The 14,093-nt window shown below is 37.3% G+C and overlaps 1 protein-coding gene across 3 annotated transcripts in view; it reads right to left on the reverse strand.

Moving 5' to 3' along the window:
- Positions 1-3,717: 3,717 nt before the first annotated feature.
- Positions 3,718-14,093, reverse strand: part of atg16l2 (ATG16 autophagy related 16-like 2) — a 36,756-nt gene continuing 26,380 nt past the window's right edge. For 2 of the 3 annotated variants that reach the window (XM_084127584.1, XM_084127585.1), the window contains 3 exons: positions 13,762-13,809; positions 7,389-7,490; positions 3,718-4,408 (listed from right to left, as the gene is read on the reverse strand). In XM_084127584.1, coding sequence (XP_083983710.1) covers positions 4,315-4,408; positions 7,389-7,490; positions 13,762-13,809 — 244 coding nt within the window. In that variant the 3' untranslated portion in view covers positions 3,718-4,314. The remainder of the gene's footprint in view (positions 4,409-7,388; positions 7,491-13,761; positions 13,810-14,093) is intronic. The other variant, XR_014608126.1, reaches the window with a different exon arrangement.

Genomic DNA, 14,093 nt, shown 5'->3' on the forward strand with positions numbered 1-14,093 from the left:
TTTTTTTAACACATTTTAAAACACATCAAATCTCTCAAACATTTACATTTCAAACAGTTACTGTAAGAAAAAAAAATCGAACAAATAGTTTCTCTAACTTATGGTGCACATGCTATCACCAACTACAAACAAACAATTTAGTCTCAAACTATTGAAACTCTACAAAGTGATAAATCTTCAACCCTGTTACAGTACTTACAACACAGTTACCCGGTTTACCACAGTTAAATATTTTACTATTTAATTTTGATGTTCATTTAATGTAGAAAACATCTGAAAGGGTTTAAACTATGCCATGACATGAATGTTGATGTTTCAGGACCTATTTTTAACCTACAGTATTAATGCATTAATATTAATTAATTAGTATTAATTCTTATTTGCTGTAAACAACAGACTTTATCATCAAACTCACTTTTGGTCCTTACTCTGTAGCTTTGGTTGGTATAATATAATAATATAAATTTTCAGGTCATGAAAAACATTTAAACATATTTAATCATTCATTCAATCTATCAAACTTTTTTTTGCATTGCATTGCAACATTATTTTCATGACAGTAAGTACATTTCCATTTCAATTCTCATTACTACATGGTGAAAAATCTCTGTCATTGCCATAATGCACATGCATACATGTAAACTTATAAAGTAAAGTATTTTTAACTTGTACAATTTTAACTATGGTATAATTGGTTGTACTGTCTTTTATTTATGCTGATATTATTTTTAAAAATAATTGTGAATAAATACCTTCTTGTTTTCTTATTATTCAAGGATGAAATATGACCTGGACATGTTATAATTTTACAATAACTCACAATACAAGGATTTACTGTAAAATCAGTGATTTCTGTGGCACATACCAAATCATAGCAACTAGCACATATGGCGGTTTTAGGTTAATAAATATTCTAGACTTTACATTAAACTCTTAAACAAGAGTAAGATGGGCATTAGACTTTCCTCAGCTAGCCTATAATTAAGTTGCAAATGAACGCAGCAGATTAAACGACATGCCGGTCTGTGAATTACGCTGGACTTGTGTGATCTCTGATGGCAGTAATTTGGTTCTTCAAAGTCAGTCAGAGACCGAAGGCTCTTTTAAATGCTAATCTGAGCGCAGTTTAACAGTGAGCATACTGGGTCTCTATGGCAGCACTAAAGAGTGTGGCGGAGGGCAAGGCTTCCTCTCATTCATTTTTAAAACACCAGTCCCTTTTTATAACAGTCAATCCAGCATAACTGAGCTCTTCGCTGAGGCAGTGATTAACAACATGGGGTCTAAATGTCACTAGGCTACTGATGAAAATGTTTCTATTTTGCATTTTTATAAGTTAATACTAATTCAAATTTTTCTCATTTATATTTCATAACAAATTATATTAGCAGCATAACAATTTGAGTATTAAAACTCAAAATATGATATCCGGTGCGTCTCCCTTTTGCTTTAATTTCAACACTCAAGCTGTATGAACTTTGTGCAAACCTGAAGATCATGTTATTCTGCACGTGATATTAATCATTATCATAATGATAATGTCACAAATTTGCTTTAGTAGATTTCATTAGTGATCTATATCAATAAGATGATCAAATAAATCATAATGATTCAGATTTTCATTGTGGTATAAGACATCTGATATGTATTACGGTTCAAAAGTTTTGGTGTCTGTAAGATTTTAAGACAAACTCACTTCTGCTCACCAAGGTTGCATTTATTTGATCACATCAAAAACGGTAATATTGTGATATAGTTTTACAATTTAAAATATATTTTTTATTTTAATATATTTTAAGTGTAATTTATTCCTGTAATGGCAAAGCTGCATTTTCAGCATCAATACTCCAGTCTTCAGTGTCACATGATCCTTCAGAAATCATTCTAATATGCTGATTTGCTGCTCAAGAAACATTTCTTATTATTATCAATGTTGAAAACAGGTAATATTTTTGTGGAAACCACAATACATTTTTTTTCATAATTCTTTGATGAATAGAAGTTAAAAAGAGCAGCATTACTTTACATTTTTTTGTAACATTATAAATGTCCTTACTGTCACATTTGATCATTTAATGCATCCTTAAATATTAATTTCATAAAAAACTTATATATAAAATAAGTATTTTTAATTAAAAAAAAAAAAAAAAAAAAAAAAAAAATATATATATATATATATATATATATATATATACACACTACTGGTCATAAGTTTTAGATCGGTAAGATTTTGTATGTTTTTAAAAGAAGTCTCTTCTGCTCACCAAGGCTGCATTTATTTGATAAAAAAATATATATATATATATTATTGTGAAATATTATTAGAATGTAAAATTACATTTTCTATTTTAATACATTTTAAAATGTAATTTATTCCTCAGATCAAAGCTGAATTTTCAACATCATTACTCCAGTCTTCAGTGTCACATGATCCTTCAGAAATCATTCTAATATGATGATTTTATGCTCAAAAAACATTCAATGTCATAATGACAACATTTTCAATGTTGAAAACAGTTGTGTACAATTTTTTTTTCAAAATTATTTGATGAATAAAAAGTTCAAAAGAACAGCATTTATTTTAAATAGAATATTTTCTAACATTATAAATGTCTTTACTGTAACGTTTGATCAGTTTAACTCATCCTTGATGAATAAAAGTATTGATTTATTTTATTTATTTCCCCATCCATCCATCTTCTTCCGCTTATCCGGGGCCGGGTCGCGGGGGCAGCAGTCTAAGCAGAGATGCCCAGACTTCCCTCTCCCTAGACACTTCCTCCAGCTCTTCTGGGGGGACACCGAGGCGTTCCCAGGCCAGCCGGGAGACATAGTCTGTCCAGCGTGTCCTAGGTCTTCCCCGGGGTCTCCTCCCAGTGGGACGCGCCCGGAACACCTTCCCGGGAAGGCGTCCAGGAGGCATCCGGAACAGATGCCCGAGCCACCTCAGCTGACCCCTCTCGATGTGGAGGAGCAGCGGCTCTACTCTGAGCTCCTCCCGAGTGACCGAGCTTCTCACCCTATCTCTAAGGGATCGCCCAGCCACCCTGCGGAGAAAGCTCATTTCGGCCGCCTGTATCCGGGATCTTGTCCTTTCGGTCATGACCCAAAGCTCATTTCCCCCCAAAATAAAATTAAAATTCTTACTGACCCCAAACGTTTGAACTGGAGTGTTTAATGTTACAAAAACTTTCCATTTCAGATAAATGCTGTTCTTTTGAACTTTCTATTCATCATAGCATCATGAAATAAAAATGTAAAAAACTTTTTTTAACATTGATAATAATCATAAATGTTTCTTGAGCATCAAAGCATCATACTAGAGTGATTTCTGAAGGATCATGTGACACTGAAGACTGGAGTAATGATGCTGAAAATTCAGCTTTGATCAGAGGAATAAATTACACTTAACTGTATATTCACATAGAAAACAGCTGTTTAAATTGTAATAATATTTCACAATATGACTTTTTTTGTTTGTATTTTTAATCAAATAAATGCAGCTTTGGTGAGCAGAAGAGACTTCTTTTAAAAACATTAAAAATCTTACCGATCTAAAACTTTTGACCGGTAGTGTATATATATATATATATAATATATATAAGAGATATAAATATGAAAAATTATATATATATATATATATATATATATATATATATATATATATATATATATATATATATATATATATCATTTTTCATATTTATATCTCTTTTTGCATTGTATTCAAGAATCAAAGTCATTGTGTGACAATATACAATGGGCTTTAACCAGGCATTGAAAATTATGTCTGTGTTTTGGTCTCTAAAAATAGGACTGATATGCGAATAGGCTGGGGTCAAGTTTCCACGTATTCAGAAATGTGCTGTCATGTTCTTAAAACTGGTTGGTTCCATTTTGTTCATGTTTCCCTTTGATATCAAATCCCAGAGGCTGAAATATCTGGTGTATGTCAAGAGATCTCAGATTTTAAAGTGGCTGGCAATTATAGTAAGAAGTCAAGCAACAGGAAGGCCTACAAATGCTTCGCCACGTCCTGCGTCAGTAATTCATTTGTAACAAGGTTTCAAAACAAAACCCAGACAGCTCCGCTCGACAGTCGCCAGACCCCCGTAACAGTAGCACATCTGTTTGTGCTTTTGAATGACACGGCTTCTTAGTAACAACGACTGTCACAACACTGGGGGTCGTGCTCTTGACGGAGTGCAGAGTGTGAGCTTTTCCCAACAAGGTTGTGTTGTGATGACATCCCTGAGTGCATTTCCAGGAGTGATTTCAGTTGATAAGATGGAAAAAGGGAGCCCATGTCTGGTCTCAGATATCACTCCAGAGCACAGCTCGACGGCTCTTGTCCACGCTTACCACGTATTCGCCCGACAACGACCAGGCTACAGCGCTTATTGGAGCACTGCAAAAAGAATTAAATCTTACAATTCAATTTAAAGGCAAAATTAAAGAGATAATTCACCACGTCCCACACACACAAAAATCAGCAAAAGTGGAATTATTGACACAAAAAGCACCATAAAAGTGGTCCATAAAACTAAATTATGGATTCCAGTTATTCTAATGTCATCCTAAATACCAAGATATTGCTATGTGTGAGAAACAGACATAAAATACTGCTATTTTCACACAGTGTAAATAGAATCTATCGCTAAGAAAATGCTGCTATTTTCACTTAGTGTAAATATAATCTATTGCTACTTGCACTTAGTGTAAATATAGTTATATAATTTATATATAGTTATATAGTTATATAAATATATACCCCCATTGCAAATCAGGTTTATTGTCAAAATTTACATACTTTCAGCTGTTTGCAAGGAACAAATCAAACAAAAGTAATTGAAATAGCTCAACACAACAAATGTTTCAAGTGGTTTCCCCAAATTTAACTGAAAATGCAACTTTTAATGACTTCTGCAGTCTCAAAAATTATTCAACCCCTTCATGTCAAGCATATTTAGTACTTAGCACCCTTTTGCTGTTATGACCTGCTACAAACGAGATGTATAACCAGACACCAGCTTCTGGCAGCGTTTCTGACTAATCTTAGCCCATTCCTCATGAGAAATGGCCTCCAGTTCAGTAATATTCTTGGGTTTGCGTGTTGCAACCGCCTTCTTCAAATCCCACCCGAGATTTTCTATTATGGCTGCACGATTAATCGCAATAAAACCGCACGTGATTTGGCAAAGGCTGCGATTATCTTATGCGCAGCTTGTCAGTGGAGTGCGGCTGATTGGTAGTAAATACTGCCCCATTTGAACGCCAGAGGGTGCTCTCACGCAAACACGATAAATATGCCCCGCCGCAGAAGTACAATAATGCGCATCATTCCAGGAAATCCCTATCGCTGTTGCTGAATAAACAGAAGATTGAAACGCTTTGATTAAACATGACTTATAAATACACGACTGCCTTATTCTGTGTAAGAAGGCACATCATCTCACAGAAGGATGCTCAGCTGTCGTTATGAAGTGAGTTTGGAGTAAATGCATGTTATTAAATGTTGTCTGTTGTTGGACAAGAGGTTCATAAATGCTTCTCATGTTTTGGAAAGATGTTTGACGCGTGTTGTTTTTTCAAATGCACGTTATAAGTGACTCAAACTCACAGTGCTTTCAGATGGAGCAGCGTTTACAGAGCCGTACATCAATGACAAGCTGCGCATAAAAAAATTATCGCAGCCTTTACTTTTTTTAAATCGCGATAAGCCATCTCGATTTAAGTGCGATTACATGTAAATTGCGATGAATCGTTCAGCCCTATTTTCTATGGGGTTCAAGTCAGTACCTGATGGCCACTGATGGCCACAAACTTCCAGGACTTCTTCTGCAACCAAGCCTTAGTGGAATTTAGGGTATGCTTGGGATCATTGTCCTGTTGGAACGTCCAATGACGCCTAAGCTTCAGCTTCCTCACTGACGGCATGACGTTTTCTCCTAGGATTTCTTGATTCTTCAATAAATCCATCTTGCCTTCCACACACTGCAAGTTTCCAGTGCTAGAGGATGCAAAGCAGCCCCAGAGCATCACCGAGCCCCACCATGCTTAACTGTAGGCAGTGGTCTTTTCAGCATATGCTTCATTCTTCTTCCTCCAGACATACTGCTGATCCATAGAGCCAAAAGGTTCCAGTTTTGTTTCATCGCTCCACAGGACAGAATCCCAAAACCTCTGTGGCTTATTTATATGGTTTTGAGCAAACTGGAGCCGAACTATGCTTCCAATGGTGTCTATAGGAACATTTAAAGCCTTTGCTATCTTTTTGTATCCTGTTCCTTGTTTGTGAAGGGTGGTGATATCTTCTCTTAACTTTTTGGACAATTCTTTTGACTTAGCCATATCAAACATGACACTCAACAAACCTAGCCAGTTCAGATATTTCATGTGTTCTAGCTCAAGCACACCTGGTGCAACTAACAAAGCCCTTGATTAGTTGCATCAGGTGTGTTTGAGACAACACCTGTTTTGCAGATGTGTGCTGTTGTGAGGGATTCTATTCAGGGGGTTGAATCATTTTGAGATTGCAGAAGTCATTAAAGGTTGCATTTTCTGTTGCTATTTAAACAGTGTAAATAGCAGCTATTGCAATTTTTACTTGGTGTAAATAGCATCTATCGCTAAGAAAATATGCTATTTTCACTTAGTGCAAATAGTCGCTGCCAAAAATGTATATTTGCTGAAAATCTTTCTTTAAAACCTGTCACACTTTAGGGTTAATTTAGTCATAATGACAAATTTTGACATAATGATAGCTTATTTGAGTGACTTACAATAAATAACGGAAAAAACTAATCTGAACGAATCTTGTACAGTGGTGTAACTCACTAAAAATGTCACGTTCAAAAAAGGTCCACTGTCTTTTGTCAATAGTGTAGCAATGTATAAAGCATAACTCACACTGAAGTCCCTTTCAAACCAAGCAGCTTACTACTGGTCAGAACAGCAAATTCACATGACCAACTTGAACATGAGCAAAATCTGCATGGGTAACTTTTTCGCCTTAAATGCGTAGATACCAACTGAAATGACTGTAATTTGCTTGCGAAATTTTGCAGAGCAACGGGTAAATGTGACCGCACCTTAACTACTACGCATGAGCAATCGGCATTCGAACCACATTGGTTCAACAGTATAGAACAGTCCTTAATGACATCAATTCTGCTAATTAATTGCTTTGAGATCGAATTTACTGTATATATAGAGTATGTATCCATTTATAATGTTTATAATGTATATAATGTATATACAGTATATAGAATGACATATATAGATTAGACTCATTGAATGTTGGTAATGACAGAACTTACATACAGAACATACATTTTCAAAAAAAGTATTGTTGATTAGTTGACCATGGTGGCCCATCTCTGAGTTACCTGTGCATGTCTGGAAGCCGTTTTTCTAGGTTTCCTGTGTTCACATTCCATATGTACACGGCACCGTCCGCAGAGCCAGCTGCCAGGAAACTGCCATCCGGACTGAAATAGAGAGAAAACCCACAATTGTGACTGATGACTACAGACCGATACACATTACTCTGGAACTTATTCTCTCTTGCCGTATCAATCCCTCAGGCAAGTGATCTGATCAAATTCACTCAAATGTCAGGAACTTATACAAGACATATCTAAAGTTCTGTTCCTAAACCAAGTGAAAGGCCTTCCAAGAATGCACTTTAAGGCATAGTAGCTCTTTTTATTTTATGCAAAAATTATACTGCCTTCAAAGATACGTAGTTTTGGACAAATTAGACATGGCATTGTACATGGCACTGAGTGTGTGATCACAATGAGAAAAGAAAATAAGATGGGGGACAGAGTCTATGAGAATAGAGTCCAATGTTGAGTGTTTCCAATCAGTTGAGGCTCCATTTCAGACAGGATGCTGTCTTAGAAGATAACTGCCTATGTAAGAGCCATAAACTGTAGCCAATAACCATCTGGACACAATTTTCGAGTTTTTGTTTTTTGCTCTATTCCACAACACTGACTTCAAAAAGTACTTTAAGCGATTTCAGCTTTGCTAACTTCAGCTTTGCTAACTAGACTCCATTAGACCACCTTCTCTCCATAGCCCGCCCTCCGAAGACATGTCAGCCAACCAAGATCCAAGACAGTCTTGGATCCAAACAGAGGCAGGTAAGCAAATACAACCATACTGTAACATATACGAGACCGGACAAATGAGAACTGAAAACACAGGAACTTACAGTATATACATAGATCAAACAAGGTAATTAATAAGGAACAGCTGAACAGAAAAATCAAATCAAATCTGTAACCATGGTGACAAACTCCGGTGGGAAAACGGCAAACAAAGTCCAAACATAACAGAACCGTGACAGTACGCCCCCTCCCAGAAAGGTTCGACCTTGTGCCGACAGAGGAAGGAGGAGGCTCTGGTGAAGGATGGGGACCCAGGAAAGGTGACAACTGAAGAAACCAGGGTGGTGTAGAAGGTGGGAGGAGCCAGAGAGAAGACTGGTGGAATCCCAGAGCCCAGCCAGGATGGAAACCCATGGCGGCATCAAAAGAGGGAGGAGCCATGTCGCTAATTGATGGTGACAGAGTCAATGGTGGTGGAGCTCCAGGCGCAGATAGAGAGCCGATGGAACCGGGCTACTCCGAAGGTGGAGCTGGTGGTCCAAGTGAGCCCTGTGAAGCTGTAAGCCGATGGTCTCTGGTAGAGGAGAGGTAAGGAGGAGCCAAGGTGGAGGAGTCAAGGTGACGATCCGAGGTGGAGCGAAGGGATCAGCGACCTAAGGCGGAGCCAGGGGATCCACATACCGAGGAGTAGATAAGTAAGGGGGGTTTGATTTGGCATACTTGTTTATTTACTCAGTTATTTAATTATTCACTTGATTTTATCACTGGAAATTACGCATGCAAAATCTAAATCACTGTCCATCACTTTGTGAGCAATTGTTGGTAAAGAAAAGTTTCGGACACTATTGGACATATTTTCATTTTAAACCATGAAGGCAAGCCAGTGGATATCACAAAAGCAATGTGCACACTTTGCTCTAGAGTTATGGCAATGAAGAAGTCTCAAACCCCAGTCATATTTAAAAATAATCCCAGGGAATTATCCTCTCCAAATTCATAACAACTGTAGTCCAACAGAAACTCACTCACATTGGCGAGAGTTTGGGCAGGGTTCTAATCCATTCCCTCCATCTCCACTAAAACTCTCACAGCGATAGACGATGTTTCTGAGTCACACATCTGGTCAAACTCACTGTGGTGCTTCAGCTCCATGGCAATGGTCGGCGCGGTCATCCTCACAGGCTCCTCCATCGCGGCAGGCGGAAAATCTCTGTCTGCGGATGGCTCTGGCATCATCTCCATGCCTTGAGAGACTCTCCAGACAGCGTAGGATGACCTCCCTCCATGTTCTCTAGCACGAATAGTTAGCCCCAATCCAAAATAGTGACTTCAGGGTTTCGTCATCTAAGTTCACTCATTGGGCTAGTGCGCAAATGTGAATGGAACAAACCATGAATGAAAGTCCTCCCTGGCGAGGGTAGTGAAAGCTGTAGCATAGTCCATTTCTTTCATTTGGTGCGTTCTTCTGTCATGAACAGGCTATAGTAACACACACAATGAAGAAGATAAAGATCCAGTACAGTCTTCTACAGTACAGTAACCACAGGTAAATCCAATCAGAGGCAGGCAAGCAAACACAACCATAACACTGATGAGACAGGACAAATGATTACTGAAAACACAGGAATTTATATACACAGATCAACCAAGGTAATTAATAACGAACAGCTGAACGAAATCAAATCATTAATTTGTTTTAAGACGAAAATATTATGTCTGAATTAACCTGACCAAATCCGGATAAAATCAACAAAAGTAATTTTTAAGGTCCAGAATAGCTAGAAATAGTGCCTTAAGGTAACAACTGTAAATGTTTTCAGTATAGTTAGATATGCTATGTGCAACAATTAGTTTGAGTGAAATACACTGTTTCCTAACGGCAGTGGGCAGCCTAACAGAAAAGTGTTGGCCAATGGGGAAGATGTTGAGTTATATGCCTGGCACAAGGGAAAATGTTGCAGGGTGAAGGTGTTGATGAATGATTAAGCGACCATTAAGTTCCTGCTTTGTGGCTCTCGCTCCCCTTTCAAATGTTTATGCCAGATCTAGCCATGAAAAAAAAAGCCACAGAGCGTTCTGGCCTTACTGTCTCCATGGAAACAGTGTATATGTCAATGCAGGGAGGTGCTAAAAAGACTCATCTGTTAGACTCATCTCACATCATATGGAGCGTGTTGCATTTACTTTCTAACAATGCTGAGAAAATTGCACTGGTCACACTATGCATGAGGATAAGGGCTGCAAAAGCTCTAGGATTATAAAAAATACATATGTAGTAATGTGTACTAAAATAATATTGTTTTTTTTTAGGCTAGCAGAACACAACAACAAAAATGTTGGCAATGTAACCAAATCTACATAGCAAAATAAGAAATCATATTTTGCATAAAGAATATGAATGTGAAATATAAAGTTAGATTCCAGATGTGAAAAAAATCAATCCCAAGAAAAACTGATTTGTAGCTGCAAGCCAGTGTGATTTCACCTTGGCATAATTGAAGAACTACACTAGCCATAATTCTGGAAACATATCCACCAATCAGAGAAGTCGCTGTTACCATGGATATAAATCGGGATAAAAATGCTCCATTGCAAGAGTCCACTCCTAAAACACTACAGTGTAACTGAATCTCCTACACTGTCTAAAACAACTTATATATTTGTTTATGTTTCAATATTTTGCAATAAACTTCAAATATTTTGAACTATATATATATATATATATATATATATATATATATATATATATATATATATATAGAAAAAAACAAAGCATTTTTATATTGTAGTGCTCTTTTTATTAAAGGTGCTCTAAGCGATGTCATGTGTTTTTTAGGCTCAAACATTTTTTCAAACATTTAGCAAACATTTCCTCACTATCCGCTGGCTGCCTGTCCCCTGAACACACTGTAAAAAAACTCGGTCTCTGTAGACAGCCCAGGCTCCACAAACGGCACGAAAAACAAACTGGCCCAGCCTGGACCACGAAACATAACAAACAGTGTTCCAGCCAATAACTGACAAGAATGATTTGGGGGTGGGGGTGGGGGTTGGGGGGTTAGTGCGCGTGCACATGAAGGGGGGTGTGGGGAGTGGAGGAGAGAGAAGCATGAAGAGGGAAGTTAGCTGGAGGAGAGATGTCCTAGACAATAACAACGACTAACATTAGAATTATATTCTCTTGAATTTTGATTTGGCCGACACACGACCAAAGAGACGACGTTCTGATGAACAAATAGCAAAGAAGAGGGAAAAGAATTCATGACTTTTTCAGGAAGCACAGAAGGAAGGGGAAGGGGACGGGATGAGGAGGAGGGAGGGTCGAGCTAGCCTCCGTTTTGTTTGACAATACTTCAAACATCAACAAGAAATGACGTCACCCAACATCGCTTAGAGCACCTTTAATTATTATTTTATTAATTCATTATCTTAATCCCAATAGAAATTTTTTTTTGTGAAAAATACTACTCGAAAAAGTGTCAGTTGTCTAGTTTTATTTTAGTATAACTGATATACTATTATAGTTTTTTTGTTAATATTTTGAATTACATTTTATTTTTAAAGTTTTTGTGTGGTTTTGTCATTTTATTAGCCGCCCTAAGGAAAATGCCTCATGCATAAGGTCATGAAGTAATCACAAGCACAAGCCATTTGGCCTTAAGGAACCGAATATCTGTGGAGAAATAATAATAAAAGATCTATCCTTCTTTTGTAACCAGTTGGTTCTTTTGTAAAAACTTCCTATAACACCCGATGTACTCGTTACATCATAAGAAGAATGACATCTACGCTAATGTTAGTCTTTCTGCTTGTTCTGAGGTTTACTGTAATCAGCCGGACCGAGGCCACATCCAGATCAGATGGAGGACCTGTGCCTAGACACGACCACAACGCATCCCTGAAGTGTCAGCAGAGGTTGTGTCAACTAGACTCTCCCCTGTAAGGCCTCATCGACACGACAGCCATCGGCACTGATCCTCAACAAACCCGTCTCCATACCGGCGTGACTCGGATCTTTAACCAGATGGAACTGGATAATATTCTGAATGTTCCAATCTGACTTCTGACCTATAATGCAGCCTGAATCATAATCATATACAGTTTGTTCGTTCGTTGGTCAGAGGAGAACTGGCCCCCGACTGAGCCTGGTTTCTCCCAAGGTTTTGTTCTCCATTCTGTCACCTGATGGAGTTTGGGTTCCTTGCCACTGTCGCCTTTTTCGCCTTTCTTCACTTTGTCGACATTGGCTTTTGGCTTGCTTAGTTGGGGACACTTAGTTTAATATTCAACAGTATTATTGATCTGCCTGCATTGACACCATTATATGAGAACTGAACTGAGTTGGACGATGACATCACAGTTTTCTCCAAAGTGGCTATATATAAATTAACTAAATTAATAACTTTTCTGCTTTCTTTTTTTTACAACAAAATTAATCATCACTGAACTTAAGCTGGACTGTGATGCTATTTTCTTCTGGAAACAAACCTTGTTACATTATTTTCCTGTTATCTCTGTAAAGCTGCTTTGAAACAATCTGTATTGTAAAAAGCGCTATATAAATAAAGGTGACCTGAATTGACTTAAAGTTTTCTTGTGGAGGGTACTCTAGAGTTTAGGATGGTCTCAAAAACCTAGTTGTTAAGAGATCAAAGTATGTTGATCTCCCTCAGGGGCCAAACCCACAGTTTCCACATCTCAGGCCGGGGGTGATAGGTTGAGGGAAGCGTCTGTCGTAAGTGTTTTACGACAACAAGAGCACAACCGTTTTTAACATTGATAATAAAAATAAATGTTTCTTGAGCAGCAAATCATCATATTAGAATGATTTCTGAAGGATCATGTGACACTGAAGACTGGAGTAATGATGCTGAAAATTCAGCTTTGCACCACAGAAATAAATTACATTTATATTTATTCAAACAGAAAACAGTTATTTTGAATAGTAATATTTCACAATATTACAGTTTTATTGTATTTTTAAATCAAATAACTGAGGCCTTGGTGAGCAGAAGAGACTTCTTTTTTTACTAAACATAAACATTACCCCAAATGTTTGAACCGTAGTGTACATAATATTATAATTAATATAATCTAAAATCTAAAATCTAAAATTTAAAATAATTATATATTTTCCTTAGACTACAGTAATCTTAAATATATTTTCATGTAAAATGTATATTTTTATATTTTCATTTTGAGGTGAAATATCACCTTCACAAGTTTTGTGAGATTCACTTGAAAATATTATGCAACAACACAGCCAGAATAATCCAGATTTTTACCTGAGAGAAAACAAGATTTGAGTCCTGCTGAAACTAGAAAGTGACAAGACTAACAAATGAAATCCATCTCACCAGCTATCTTTACTCAGAGGGTCAGAGTCTTTCCCCGTTCATTACGGTACAAGGATTGGATTTTCCATCTATGTGTAAATCCACATGACCTCTCCAATGACTAAGATAAAAAGTCAGGGTTGGTGTAGATGCCAGAAGCGCTCGACAGCACAGTGGTACGTTTCAGGGGTTGTAAGCATCACAACGCATGCCATCTCGAATGAGACATAGCACAGACATGTCCTAATACTGCGCATATTGATAGATGGTTAGCGACGGCTCATAGCGTAATTTTTGATGTCACTCACCTGAAGATGGCCTTGGTGCTGTCACTTCCACATTTGAAGCCCTCTGCTCTGAAACAAAAAAGACAAGCAAAAAAAATAAAATAATTATTGAGTGTTCTGTAAATTGAACAACGAAACGAATCACGAATAAGGGCTCATTCAGCTTTATATACAGTAAACATACTTTTTAGATGCTTCCGGCCATGTTCTGTATATATAACTAGTATATATAACTAGTATCCTTGTAATTGCATTTTGACTTGCTTTTAAACAAAGGATAATGCTGAAAGGACTGTGGCAGCCACAGCTGTATCAGGGTATTGAATATTCATGCTTTAAATAACCAATTCATT

Source organism: Abramis brama (assembly GCF_963993115.1).
Source record: "Abramis brama genome assembly, chromosome: 10".
Lineage (NCBI taxonomy): Eukaryota > Metazoa > Chordata > Actinopteri > Cypriniformes > Leuciscidae > Abramis > Abramis brama.